Source organism: Erpetoichthys calabaricus, chromosome 1 (genome assembly GCF_900747795.2).
Source record: "Erpetoichthys calabaricus chromosome 1, fErpCal1.3, whole genome shotgun sequence".
Classification (NCBI taxonomy): Eukaryota; Metazoa; Chordata; class Cladistia; order Polypteriformes; family Polypteridae; genus Erpetoichthys; species Erpetoichthys calabaricus.
In genome coordinates, this window is record NC_041394.2 from 17,481,200 (window position 1) to 17,495,244 (window position 14,045).

Genomic DNA, 14,045 nt, shown 5'->3' on the forward strand with positions numbered 1-14,045 from the left:
GATAATTAGTGTTCTTCAGCTGCGATTATTAGTTTGATGAAATAAAGTTATAAAGCACAGGATAGGAATCTTTCATATTAGGATGGAGCATTTCTAGTTTATCATTAAGTTAATGGAACATTTCAATCAGTGCTGAACAACTACAAACAGAACTGCCAGCTTTGGACAGCAGTGGTCAGCACTTAAACAATCAGCAGCAGACGCTTATACTGTGGAGGATGACAATGACAGTGACCGTGAACAAGATGGGACAACTGTGTCAACCTGCAAGTCTTGTAAAGACGGTCCTCTCTGCTGCTGTAAGGTGTTACTCCGTCTGAACCTCGTAAACTGATCCTTACAAGAGCACTGGGCTTGACTACAAGCTCCTGCCAACGCTGCCTGTGTCGCAAGTGCAGTGTGAAAGATCATTCTCTGCGTTGAGGAGAATCAAAAGCCGCCTGAGAAGCACAACAATGCAAGAACATCTTGAGGTGTTCATGTTGATGTCGGTGGAGAAAAGTATCCGAGCCCAACTTGACACTAACAGTATTGTTGATGATGTGGCTGCTAAAAGCAGCGAACTGCGTAAGTTACTAGCCTACTAGGGTACTGGCACTTGGACATGACATTGACATTTTACGTGCACTCTAATAACATGCAAGCCGTGTTACTAAATTTGTATTTCTAAGCATGTCGTCACATTTGAAGTTGTGTCTAAACAACAGTGTACAGGTTAAGTTTAGATAGAGTTCATATCATAGACTTATAGCAAGTAGCGAGCCGCATACTCGTCACAGATTTTAAGAAAATTGCAATGAATAATGGGCCGAGTGGGTGGACCTCGCCACCTCACTCATTGAAGGATGCAGGTTTTGAGACCCAGTTCACTCCTGCTCTTAATGAAAACTCAGCGTTAAGACGAACAATAACGATTGGAAAACCTCAACAAATTGGTTTCACATGATCAAAAAAAATAAAAAACATGCGTAGAAACGTATAATTACCACAACACTGAGAAGTAAAGGTCAGGTGTGAACTGGTGGTGCTGGGCTCCTAAATTCACAAATTCTGACCTCAGCTCATGTTGATTTTGCTCTCGATATTGTACTGAAGCCTCGACACTTAAGCCAGTTCCTACCCTCCTGTTTTGTCTTCCTACAGTGGGAGTCGCCGCTTCCCAATGTGATGGAGATGGCCTTCTACTTTGAACAGGCAGGTGTAGGCCTGAGTCGGGACGAGACGTTTCACATTTACCTGGCCATGAAACAACTCACGGATGGTCAGCCGCTACAGAGGTGCCGCTTCTGGGGCAAGATTCTGGGCACTGAGATGAACTACTTTGTGGTGGAGGCTGAATATCGGGAAGGTGAAGAAGAAGAAGAGGATGAAGAAGTTATGGAGACAGAGAGTAAGGAGAGTGAATTAAAGACAGTGCATGAGGAACTGAATGAGGAGGAAAATGAAGAATTTCAAACATTTCCTAAGTCCACGTATGTTCCACCCCCCATAATCCCCAGAGAAGAAAATCACTTTGGAGCAAACAAGTATATCTATTTTGTATGTAATGAGCCTGGACAGTCCTGGGTCAAGCTGCCCATGGTGACCCCAGCCCACATTGCTGCAGCTCGGTATATCCGTAGATTTTTCACTGGTCGTCTAGAGAACCGCATTGTCAGCTTTCCACCATTCCCAGGGTATGAAGCCAACTACCTGAGGGCTCAGATTGCTCGTATTTCAGCAGGAACCCATGTTAGCCCTCTGGGTTTTTACCAGTTTGGCATGGAGGAGGATGAGGAGGAAGAGGAGACGGTCAGGGACACCTATGAGGAAAATCCAGATTATGAGGGCTACCCCGTCCAGGATATGGTGGAGTCACTGTCCAAATGGGTTCACCATCTACAGCATATCTTGCCACAGGTATCTATCCTTCTACTCTGGCACTTTTCTTAGAGATAAAGGTAGCAAGAACAGACCACTGAGAACAAAAAGGTACCCAGGGGTCCAGGGTTAGAACCCAATTTATGATGTCCCTTAGCAGTCATTTACTGCAGATGTGAGTCAAATACAGCACCATTGAGGAGTCTTCACCTCTCTGGAGATTTTCACATTTTACTGTCATACAGAATTCAGTCCCAGTGGATTTCATTTGACTTTTTGACACCGATCAACACAAAAAGATTCTTTAACACTAGAATTACCAGAGTCTACGAAAAAACTCGTAGATCCGGCCCACCTTAAAACCATTCTCACCTCTCTTTTGTCTTCTAAATGTGCCGATTATGAGGAGCAGCGAGCAGCCGGCTATTCCGTCCCCCACCGTCGCAGAACGTTCACTAAGTTTTCCCAGCTCATGCCTTGTTTGATTACCTGGGAGTGACTGAACTGCTGGAGTTTTAGAATAGAAATAATAGATCGCTATTTAGGATACATGCATTTCATGCGTGATCCGTTTCTACAGTAATCTGTGTAAACACATTGCTAAAACAGAAACTTTTTCATATTTTAGTAATAAATGTTACAAAATGTAGAATGTGTAAAGCCCGAGTTCCTAAGATCAAATAAACACTTCCACAAAAGCTTCACACACCATATAACAGCTTCTGTGGCGTAGCGCGCTAAGATTTGCCTCTCAGACCAAGTAGCTTTTCTTTGCCTCACAAACATGAGTTCAATTCCCCGCTGGGGATAAAGTGTTACTTCTTTTTTTTCTTTTTAACCTCAAACAGACATAAAATTTGTAAATTGGTATGCACTGTCAGTTAATGAGATCGTTATATTTTCATGTGGGATGCTCCTTTTAAAATATTTTTTAACAATTGAGACTGCAATTAACATGAACAACTGTCCTTATAACTTATTTTTTCAAGATCCATAACACACAGACAGACAGAGCACTGCGTAATACAGAGACAGACAGGCAGAGATATACAAACAAACAGGGAAGGCACGTGTACTGAAAGAAAAAGCACTGAATAAGCTCACCCGCTCTAACATCACCCCTCCACCGATCTGACTCTCTAAGTAACAGCGCAAGTACAGACGCAAATCAAGTGTAATCAAGAGTCCTGGTTCGATCCCCACTCACTCCTATATTTGCCGTTTTCAGTAGTAAGCTGCTCTTTTTGTTAATATTATACAGTACACACATGCACTTGATTTGTGTGGGATGGAATAGCCGGCTGCTGGCAGGTTGTCTTTATCAGTACATTTAGATGACAAAAGACGCTGGCGGAGAGGTGAGAAAGGTTTTAAGAAGCGATTTAAGGTGGGCCGGATCTACGAGTTTTTTCGTAGGCTCCGGTAATTCTAGTGTTAAAGCCAACGTGAAAGCAGACCTCTACAAAGTGGTCTAAATTAATTACAAACATACAGGTGCATCTCAATAAATTTGAATATCATTGAAAAGTTAATTAAATTCAAAAATGATATATACAGTAGATTCATTACACACAGAGTGATATATTTCAAGCTGTTATTTCTTTTCATTTTGCTGATTATGGCCTACAGGTAATGAAAACTCAAAATGCAGTATCTCAGTAAATTAGAATATTACAGTGCATCCGGAAAGTATTCACAGCGCATCACTTTTTCCACATTTTGTTATGTTACAGCCTTATTCCAAAATGGATTAAATTCATTTTTTTCCTCAGAATTCTACACACAACACCCCATAATGACAACGTGAAAAACGTTTACTTGAGATTTTTGCAAATTTATTAAAAATAAAAAAACTGACAAAATCCCATGTCCATAAGTATTCACAGCCTTTGCTCAATACTTTGTCGATGCACCTTTGGCAGCAATTACAGCCTCAAGTCTTTTTGAATATGATACCACAAGCTTGGCACACCTATCCTTGGTCAGTGTCGCCCATTCCTCTTTGCAGCACCTCTCAAGCTCCATCAGGTTGGATGGGAAGCGTCGGTGCACAGCCATTTTAAGATCTCTCCAGAGATGTTCAATCGGATTCAAGTCTGGGCCACTCAAGGACATTCACAGAGTTGTCCTGAAGCCACTCCTTTGATATCTTGGCTGTGTGCTTAGGGTCGTTGTCCTGCTGAAAGATGAACCGTCGCCCCAGTCTGAGGTCGAGAGCGCTCTGGAGCAGGTTTTCATCCAGGATGTCTCTGTACATTGCTGCAGTCATCTTTCCCTATATCCTGACTAGTCTCCCAGTTCCTGCCGCTGAAAAACATCCCCACAGCATGATGCTGCCACCACCATGCTTCACTGTAGGGATGGTGCCTGGTGATGAGCGGTGCCTGGTTTCCTCCAAACGTGACGCCTGGCATTCACACCAAAGAGTTCAATCTTTGTCTCATCAGACCAGAGAATTTCTTTTCTCATGGTCTGAGAGTCCTTCAGGTACCTTTTGGCAAACTCCAGGCGGGCTGCCATGTGCCTTTTACTAACGAGTGGCTTCCGTCTGGCCACTCTACCATACAGGCCTGATTGGTGGATTGCTGCAGAGATGGTTGTCCTTCTGGAAGGTTCTCCTCTCTCCACAGAGGACCTCTGGAGCTCTGACAGAGTGACCATCGGGTTCTTGGTCACCTCCCTGACTAAGGCCCTTCTCCCCCGATCGCTCAGTTTAGATGGCCGGCCAGCTCTAGGAAAAGTCCTGGTGGTTTCGAACTTCTTCCACTTACGGATGATGGAGGCCACTGTGCTAATTGGGATCTTCAAAGCAGCAGAAATTTTTGTGTAACCTTCCCCAGATTTGTGCCTCGAGACAATCCTGTCTCGGAGGTCTACAGACAATTCCTTTGACTTTATGCTTGGTTTGTGCTCTGACATGAACTGTCAACTGTGGGACCTTATATAGACAGGTGTGTGCTTTTCCAAATCATGTCCAGTCAACTGAATTTACCACAGGTGGACTCCAATGAAGCTGCAGAAACATCTCAAGGATGATCAGGGGAAACAGGATGCACCTGAGCTCAATTTTGAGCTTCATGGCAAAGGCTGTGAATACTTATGTACATGTGCTTTCTCAATTTTTTTATTTTTAATAAATTTGCAAAAAACCTCAAGTAAACTTTTTTCACGTTGTCATCATGGGGTGTTGTGTGTAGAATTCTGAGGAAAAAAATGAATTTAATCCATTTTGGAATAAGGCTGTAAGATAACAAAATGTGGAAAAAGTGATGCGCTGTGAATACTTTCTGGATGCACTGTAAATAAGACCAATAAAAACAATAATTTTAATCTAGAAATGTTGGCCTACTGAAAAGTATGTCCATGTAGGTACTCAATACTCAGTCGGAGCTCCTTCTGCATGAATTACTGCATCATGGAGGCGATCAGCCTGTGGCACTGCTGAGGTGTTATGGAAGCCCAAGATGCCTTGATGGTGGCCTTCAGCTCATCTGCATTGTTGGCTCTGGTGTCTCTCATCTTCCTCTTGATAGATTCTCTATGGGGTTTAGATCAGGTGAGTTTGCTGGCCAATCAAGCACAGTGATACCATGGTCATTAAACCAGGTATTGGTACTTTTGGCAGTGTGGGCAGGTGCCAATTCCTGCTGGAAAATGAAATCAGCATCTCCATTAAGCTTGTCTGCAGAGGGAAACATGAAGTGCTCTAAAATTCCTAGTAGACGGCTGCGCTGACTTTGGATTTGATAAAACCCAGTGGACCAACATCAGCAGATGACATGGCTCCCCAAATCATCACTGACTGTGGAAACTTCACATTGGACCCTCAAGTAACTTGGATTCTGTGCCTCTCCACTCTTCCTCCAGACTCTGGGAGCTTGATGTCCAAATGAAATGCAAAATTCACTTTCATCTGAAAAGATGACTTTGGACCACTGAGCAAAAGTCCAGTCAATTTTCTCTTTAGCTCAGGTAAGATGCTTCTAATGTGGTCTCTGTTTCAGGAATGGCTTGGCACAAGGAATGGTGTGACAGTTGTAGCCCACGTCCCAAATACACATGTCTGTGTGTGGTAGCTCTTGAAGCACTGACTCCAGCTGCAGTCCACTCCTTGGGAATCTCCCCCAAATTCTTCACAATCCTCTCAAGGCTGCGGTTATCCCTGTTGCTTGTGCACCTTTTCTCCTTCCACTCAACTTTCCATTAATATGCTTGGATACAGCGCTCTGTGAACAGCCAGCTTCTTTAGCAGTGACCTTCTGTGGCTGACCATCCTTGTGGAGTGAGGGTCTCAATGACTGTCTTCTGGACAACTGTCAAGTCAGCAGTCTGATTGTGTGGCCTGCTGAACCAGACTGAGAGACCATTTAAAGGCTCAGGACCCCTTTGCAGGTCTTTTGGGTTAATTAGCTGAGTGGAGTGTGACACCAGGAGTCAACAAGATTGAACTTTGTCACAATATTCAAATTTTCTGAGATACTGAATTTTGGGTTTTCATTAGCTATAAGCCATAAATCAGCAAAATGAAAAGAAATATATCACTCTGTGTGTAATGAATCTATTTAATATATGAGTTTCACTTTTTGAATTGAATTATTGAAATAAATTAACCTTTCGATGATATTCTAATTTATTGAGATGCACCTGTAAACATTTCAGCAGGTTTCTCTCTCTCTGCCCATAAAAGTCTCACAACAGCACGTTGTTCAACAAATGGTGCCATCCTGCAGCAGAGCAGCCAGGCTTGTTTGACATTCGCTTCAACCAGACTAATGACAGAACGTTGCTCTGTGCGCATTCAAACTACCCATAAGCCACTGTGAACACGCTGTATTGTGTTAGCTTCTATCTATTGTGGTTATCGTAATTTTCAAATTGCCTTTACTTTTTGATTTACCCTCGTACATAAAAATCACATGAAATAATCAGGTTTATTTTTTATAATATGTGAGTGACAAAACATTATGCTTTTTATCTCAAAACCCACAAAGGAAACTAAATAACTGATTAGTTCAACTTTTCAAGCAAATCTATCCAAAAAATCACTTAGTGGAATTATGGTGCTATGCAGGAACATGTGAAAGGTTTTATGAAATAGATATTTTGAAACAGTGTGATCTGGCTGAGCAGTGACTAGTACTCAAACCTGAAATCTCTGAGGACCCAGCATTGGGATGGAAAAAAGGGATGGATGTTATTTACTTCACAACACACAAAGGACTACATTTATTTTTCATGAACGAGAAAACCCAACGCACATAAATACTCTGAAAATGCCCACTGGAGGGGAAAATCCTGTCAAAAACCCTGGCTAGATACAAAAAAGGGCTTTGTAGAATCTTTATATCTTTTATCTTTAGATCTTTTATTTTTATAACTGTGACTGGCATGTGGCCTGCCTCTTGGAGACCACCCACAACCTATATGGAACATCACCAAGGCATTGAAACATAAACACAATTACTAGCAAATATTACTACAATTAATACTGTACATACAAAAGAATCTAAAACTTGAGATGTAATGGTATTTTGTCGATTGAGAAGTATTACAGACACAGTTCCAGCTTTTCATGTTAAAGTAGGTAATCATCTGCAGTTCAGCGCACTTAATGATACCAATCAGTCCAGAAATGCATGAGAAAAACATGCAAAGCCCATACAATCCTTGGTGTTGTGAGGCAGGAATGACAGCACTGCACTACCACTCTGTCTAAAGTTACAAAGGTTTAACCTGATTAAAACTAAATGTAGCCCTATAACATCTATTTAGTTCTTGTCACTTAATTGCAATCTACAGTACCACTGAAAAGTTTTAGATCACCTCAGTTTTTCCTGCTAGAGGTTTAAATGTAAAGTTTAGGTTAGCAAAAACTTAAAAAAAATGAAATTTCCAAATATTCAGGGAACTACTAATAGGTTACAAACTACAGATGTTCTGCAGCAATTCAAGTAAATGGAGCCTTGCAAGTTGAAGCGAACAATTTGTACAGGTGTCCTAACCTGTTGATTACTTAAAAGCATTCTGTCTTTGTTAAATCATAGTTGGAACAGACTGTGTTACTACACCTTCAAACAAAACAAATCACCAGGACCAGATAATATTTACTCTCGGGTGGGTGAGATCCAAGCAACTATAGGCCAATAAGCTTAACATGCATCACAGGAAAATTAATGGAAGGAATTATTAAGGTTAAGATTGAGCAACACCTGGCAGGACAGGAGTTTAACTGAACAACCAGCATGGGTTCAGAAGAGGGAGGTCATGTTTTACTAAAATGTTGGAATTCTATGAGGAGGCAACAAAAGGATACAACCAGAGTGGAGCAGATGACATTATTTATCTGGACTTTCAGAAAGCATTTGATAAGGTGCCACATGAGAGGTTGGGCATCAAATTAAAAGAAGTGGCAGTTCAGGGTGATGTTTTTAGATGGGTGCAGAATTGGCTCAGACACAGGAAATAGAGGGTGATGGTGCGAGGAACCTCATCACAACTGGCTGATGTTAAGAGAGGTGACCAGCAGGGGTCAGTGCTAGGGTCGCTGCTATTTTTAATATATATAAATGATTTAGATAGGAATATAAGTAACAAGCTGGTTAAGTTAACAGATGATACCAAGATAGGTGGATTAGCAGATAATTTGGAATATGTTATATCATTACAGAAGCATACATGCTTGGACAGATTTGTAGAAGATGAAATTTAATGTCAGTAAATGTAAAATATTACACATGGGAAGTAAAAATGTGAGGTTTGCATACAGGTCGTCGGAAAATCAAGAGTACACCTTACAAGAAGGACTTAGGAGTCAAAGTGGACTCTAAGCTATCAACTTCCAGACTGTGTTCAGTAGCCATTAAGAAGGCTAACAGAATGTCTGGTTATATAGCGCCCTGATGTGTGGAGTACAAGTCACAGGAGGTTCTGCTCAACCTTTATAATGCACTGGTGAGGCCTCATCTGGAGTACTGGGTGGCAGTTTGGGTCTCCAGGCTACAAAAAGGACATAACAGCACAAGAGAATGTCCAGACTTGGCTGATTCCAGGGCTACAGGGGTTGAATTATGATGAAAGATTAAAAGAGCTGAGCCTTTACAGTTTGAGCAAAAGAAGATTAAGAGGTGACCTGACTGAAGTGTTTAAAATTATGAAGGGAATTAGTCCAGTGGATTGAGACGGTGACTTTAAAATGAGGTCATCAAGAACATGGGTACACAGTTGGAAACTTGTTGAGGGTAAATTTCACACAAATATTAGGAAGTTTTTCATTACACAAAGAACGATAGACACTAAGAGACCAAGTAGTGTGGTAGACAGTAAGACTTTAGGGACTTTCAAAACTCGACTTGATGTTTTTTTGGAACAAATTAGTGGATAGGACTGGCGAGCTTTGTTGGGCTGAATGGCCTGTTCTCATCTAGAGTGTTCTAATGTTCTTATGCTCTAATAAACTGACACAGAACAAATAAACAACAGCAATTTAAAAAGGAATCATTAAGTGTGCACAATTTTATTCAAATTTTTGATTCATCAAAGAAGCCTGCACCTTTTGCTAATATAAGAGCCAACCTGTGGTAACCCTTTTTTATTCAGAATGCCAGTCACTCTGTGCAAGTCACTACCTCTGCCTCCAGCAAAAGTATCCCAAACCACCACACTTCCTCCTCCATGTTTGACAGTTGGTGTCACACACTGAGGAGCCATCCTTTCACCAACAGCGTACAAACACCCTGCGTGATGAACTGAAGATTTAAATTTTCTTTCATCGGTCCATAAATCTTTCTTAACCCAGCCACAGGGGATGCACAAACCAGTTTGCCTGTCCCAAGCCTGGATAAATGGGGAGGGTTACGTCAGGAAGGTCATCCGGTGTAAAATTTTGCCAAATCAATATGCGGACAATATGATCCGCTGTGGCAACCCCTAACGGGAGTAGCCGAAAGAAGAAGAAGGTTCTTAAGACTTTCTTCCAGTCTGCAGTAGACCACAGCTGGTATTTCATAGCCCTGTTTTGTCCTTTAAGTAATGGCTTTCTTCCTACCACTCGCCCTGTCAAAGTTCCAGCACAAAGTCACCTCTTTACAGTACAAACTGACACTTGCTTTTTGTCGACCTGCAATGTTAAGCTGTGCTTGAAGCTGTTGTGTTGTGAGGCTCCTGTGATCAGTCAAGCTGGTGACCCTCAGAAACTTGTCTTCCGATTGGGTTGTGACTTTGGGTCCGCCAGATCTCTTCCTATCGGAATTTCTTCCAGTTTCCAGTTGCCTTTGGATTGTGTAGGACACCACTGGACTCACTGACACTATGATATTTTGTTGCAGTTTCTCTAAATGAAAGGCATACAGTTGTAAGGATAATAACGCACTTTTAATTGTTGTTTTCACTGGAATTTACAACTTTGTACAGTGTGTGGCAAAGGCACTATATAGGCATCGACCCAACACAAACTGACAATGGAGGCACAGGTAAAAATAAAATAAAGATTTTATTTTTCTTCTGCTGGGGGATCACGTCTTCCCCATGTCCATCAGCTATAGCACAGTCCCAAAAACACACAGTATGAAAAACGCCCAAAAACACACTACTCTTCTTCTTCTTCCTCCTCCTCCACTACTCCTCCTCCCAGCATCTTTGTCCTCCTCCTCCCTCCGACTCTGGCTCCTCGAGTAGTGGCTGCAGGCTCTTCTTATAGCCCACCCAGATGTGCTCCAGGTAATAATTAACCTAATTCAGGCTGCACTTCTGGGTGTGGTTGTATTTCTGCCCACACGGGCTTAGGAAGCCATGCAGCTCCCTCTGGTGGTGGCCACGGATCCCAACAGTTCTGAGCCCTGAAGTCCCACACCTGTGGCCCCGATGTAACCCAGGAGGGCTGCCACCATGCATTCCGGGGGACGTACTGTGCACCCCATGGTTGCTCCCCCGGTCCAAGTGTCAAAGGGGCATCCCGGCCGTCCGCCACAAGTGTAATATTGTCCAAGTAGTACTTCAGAGGGTGTTGTGACACAGTCTATTCCAACTCTGCTTAAAGAGAGACAGAGGGGTTTAAAGTAATCAGCAGAAGTTGGGACACCTGTGCAAATTGTTTGCTACAACTTGTAAGACTTAGTTTACTTTAACTGCTGCAGAACATCTGTAGGTTGTAACCTATTAGTTGTTTCCTGACGAAGGCCCATTTGTAATATTTGGAAATTTCCTTTATTTTTTAAGTTTTTTGCAGAAAAAACTGAGGTGATCTAAAACTTTTGAGTGGTACTATAGGTCCCTGTTGCTTGTGCACCTTTTCTCCTTCCACTCAACTTTCCATTAATATGCTTGGATACAGCTCTCTGTGAACAGCCAGCTTCTTTAGCAGTGACCTTCTGTGGCTGACCATCCTTGTGGAGTGAGGGTCTCAATGACTGTCTTCTGGACAACTGTCAAGTCAGCAGTCTGATTGTGTGGCCTGCTGAACCAGACTGAGAGACCATTTAAAGGCTCAGGACCCCTTTGCAAGTCTTTTGGGTTAATTAGCTGAGTGGAGTGCGACACCAGGAGTCAACAAGATTGAACTTTGTCACAATATTCAAATTTTCTGAGATACTGAATTTTGGGTTTTCATTAGCTATAAGCCATAAATCAGCAAAATGAAAAGAAATATATCACTCTGTGTGTAATGAATCTATTTAATATATGAGTTTCACTTTTTGAATTGAATTATTGAAATAAATTAACCTTTCGATGATATTCTAATTTATTGAGATGCACCTGTAAACATTTCAGCAGGTTTCTCTCTCTCTGCCCATAAAAGTCTCACAACAGCACGTTATTCAACAAATGGTGCCATCCTGCAGCAGAGCAGCCAGGCTTGTTTGACATTCGCTTCAACCAGACTAATGACAGAACGTTGCTCTGTGCACATTCAAACTACCCATAAGCCACTGTGAACACGCTGTATTGTGTTAGCTTCTATCTATTGTGGTTATCGTAATTTTCAAATTGCCTTTACTTTTTGATTTACCCTCGTACATAAAAATCACATGAAATAATCAGGTTTATTTTTTATAATATGTGAGTGACAAAATATTATGCTTTTTATCTCAAAACCCACGAAGGAAACTAAATAATTGATTAGTTCAACTTTTCAAGCAAATCTATCCAAAAAATCACTTAGTGGAATTATGGTGCTATGCAGGAACATGTGAAAGGTTTTATGAAAAACAAAGGACTACATTTATTTTTCATGAACGAGAAAACCCAACGCACATAAATACTCTGAAAATGCCCACTGGAGGGGAAAATCCTGTCAAAAACCCTGGCTAGATACAAAAAAGGGCTTTGTAGAATCTTTATATCTTTTATCTTTAGATCTTTTATTTTTATAACTGTGACTGGCAGGTGGCCTGCCTCTTGGAGACCACCCACAACCTATATGGAACATCACCAAGGCATTGAAACATAAACACAATTACTAGCAAATATTACTACAATTAATACTGTACATACAAAAGAATCTAAAACTTGAGATGTAATGGTATTTTGTCGATTGAGAAGTATTACAGACACATTTCCAGCTTTTCATGTTAAAGTAGGTAATCATCTGCAGTTCAGCGCACTTAATGATACCAATCAGTCCAGAAATGCATGAGAAAAACATGCAAAGCCCATACAATCCTTGGTGTTGTGAGGCAGGAATGACAGCACTGCACTACCACTCTGTCTAAAGTTACAAAGGTTTAACCTGATTAAAACTAAATGTAGCCCTATAACATCTATTTAGTTCTTGTCACTTAATTGCAATCTACAGTACCACTGAAAAGTTTTAGATCGCCTCAGTTTTTCCTGTTAGAGGTTTAAATGTAAAGTTTAGGTTAGCAAAAACTTAAAAAAAATGAAATTTCCAAATATTCAGGGAACTACTAATAGGTTACAAACTACAGATGTTCTGCAGCAATTCAAGTAAATGGAGCCTTGCAAGTTGAAGCGAACAATTTGTACAGGTGTCCTAACCTGTTGATTACTTAAAAGCATTCTGTCTTTGTTAAATCATAGTTGGAACAGACTGTGTTACTACACCTTCAAACAAAACAAATCACCAGGACCAGATAATATTTACTCTCGGGTGGGTGAGATCCAAGTAACTATAGGCCAATAAGCTTAACATGCATCACAGGAAAATTAATGGAAGGAATTATTAAGGTTAAGATTGAGCAACACCTGGCAGGACAGGAGTTTAACTGAACAACCAGCATGGGTTCAGAAGAGGGAGGTCATGTTTTACTAAAATGTTGGAATTCTATGAGGAGGCAACAAAAGGATACAACCAGAGTGGAGCAGATGACATTATTTATCTGGACTTTCAGAAAGCATTTGATAAGGTGCCACATGAGAGGTTGGGCATCAAATTAAAAGAAGTGGCAGTTCAGGGTGATGTTTTTAGATGGGTGCAGAATTGGCTCAGACACAGGAAATAGAGGGTGATGGTGCGAGGAACCTCATCACAACTGGCTGATGTTAAGAGAGGTGACCAGCAGGGGTCAGTGCTAGGGTCGCTGCTATTTTTAATATATATAAATGATTTAGATAGGAATATAAGTAACAAGCTGGTTAAGTTAACAGATGATACCAAGATAGGTGGATTAGCAGATAATTTGGAATATGTTATATCATTACAGAAGCATACATGCTTGGACAGATTTGTAGAAGATGAAATTTAATGTCAGTAAATGTAAAATATTACACATGGGAAGTAAAAATGTGAGGTTTGCATACAGGTCGTCGGAAAATCAAGAGTACACCTTACAAGAAGGACTTAGGAGTCAAAGTGGACTCTAAGCTATCAACTTCCAGACTGTGTTCAGTAGCCATTAAGAAGGCTAACAGAATGTCTGGTTATATAGCGCCCTGATGTGTGGAGTACAAGTCACAGGAGGTTCTGCTCAACCTTTATAATGCACTGGTGAGGCCTCATCTGGAGTACTGGGTGGCAGTTTGGGTCTCCAGGCTACAAAAAGGACATAACAGCACAAGAGAATGTCCAGACTTGGCTGATTCCAGGGCTACAGGGGTTGAATTATGATGAAAGATTAAAAGAGCTGAGCCTTTACAGTTTGAGCAAAAGAAGATTAAGAGGTGACCTGACTGAAGTGTTTAAAATTATGAAGGGAATTAGTCCAGTGGATTGAGACGGTGACTTTAAAATG

At 41.3% G+C, this 14,045-nt stretch overlaps 2 protein-coding genes across 2 annotated transcripts in view; both read left to right on the plus strand.

Annotated features, from left to right (window-relative positions):
* sympk (symplekin) overlaps nucleotides 1-14,045 on the plus strand; it is a 581,858-nt gene that overhangs the window by 167,427 nt on the left and 400,386 nt on the right. The window lies entirely within an intron of this gene.
* LOC114665744 (radial spoke head protein 4 homolog A-like) overlaps nucleotides 1-14,045 on the plus strand; it is a 52,732-nt gene that overhangs the window by 21,151 nt on the left and 17,536 nt on the right. Inside the window, exon 4 of the mRNA XM_051934190.1 lies at nucleotides 1,144-1,899. Coding sequence (XP_051790150.1) covers nucleotides 1,144-1,899 — 756 coding nt within the window. The remainder of the gene's footprint in view (nucleotides 1-1,143; nucleotides 1,900-14,045) is intronic.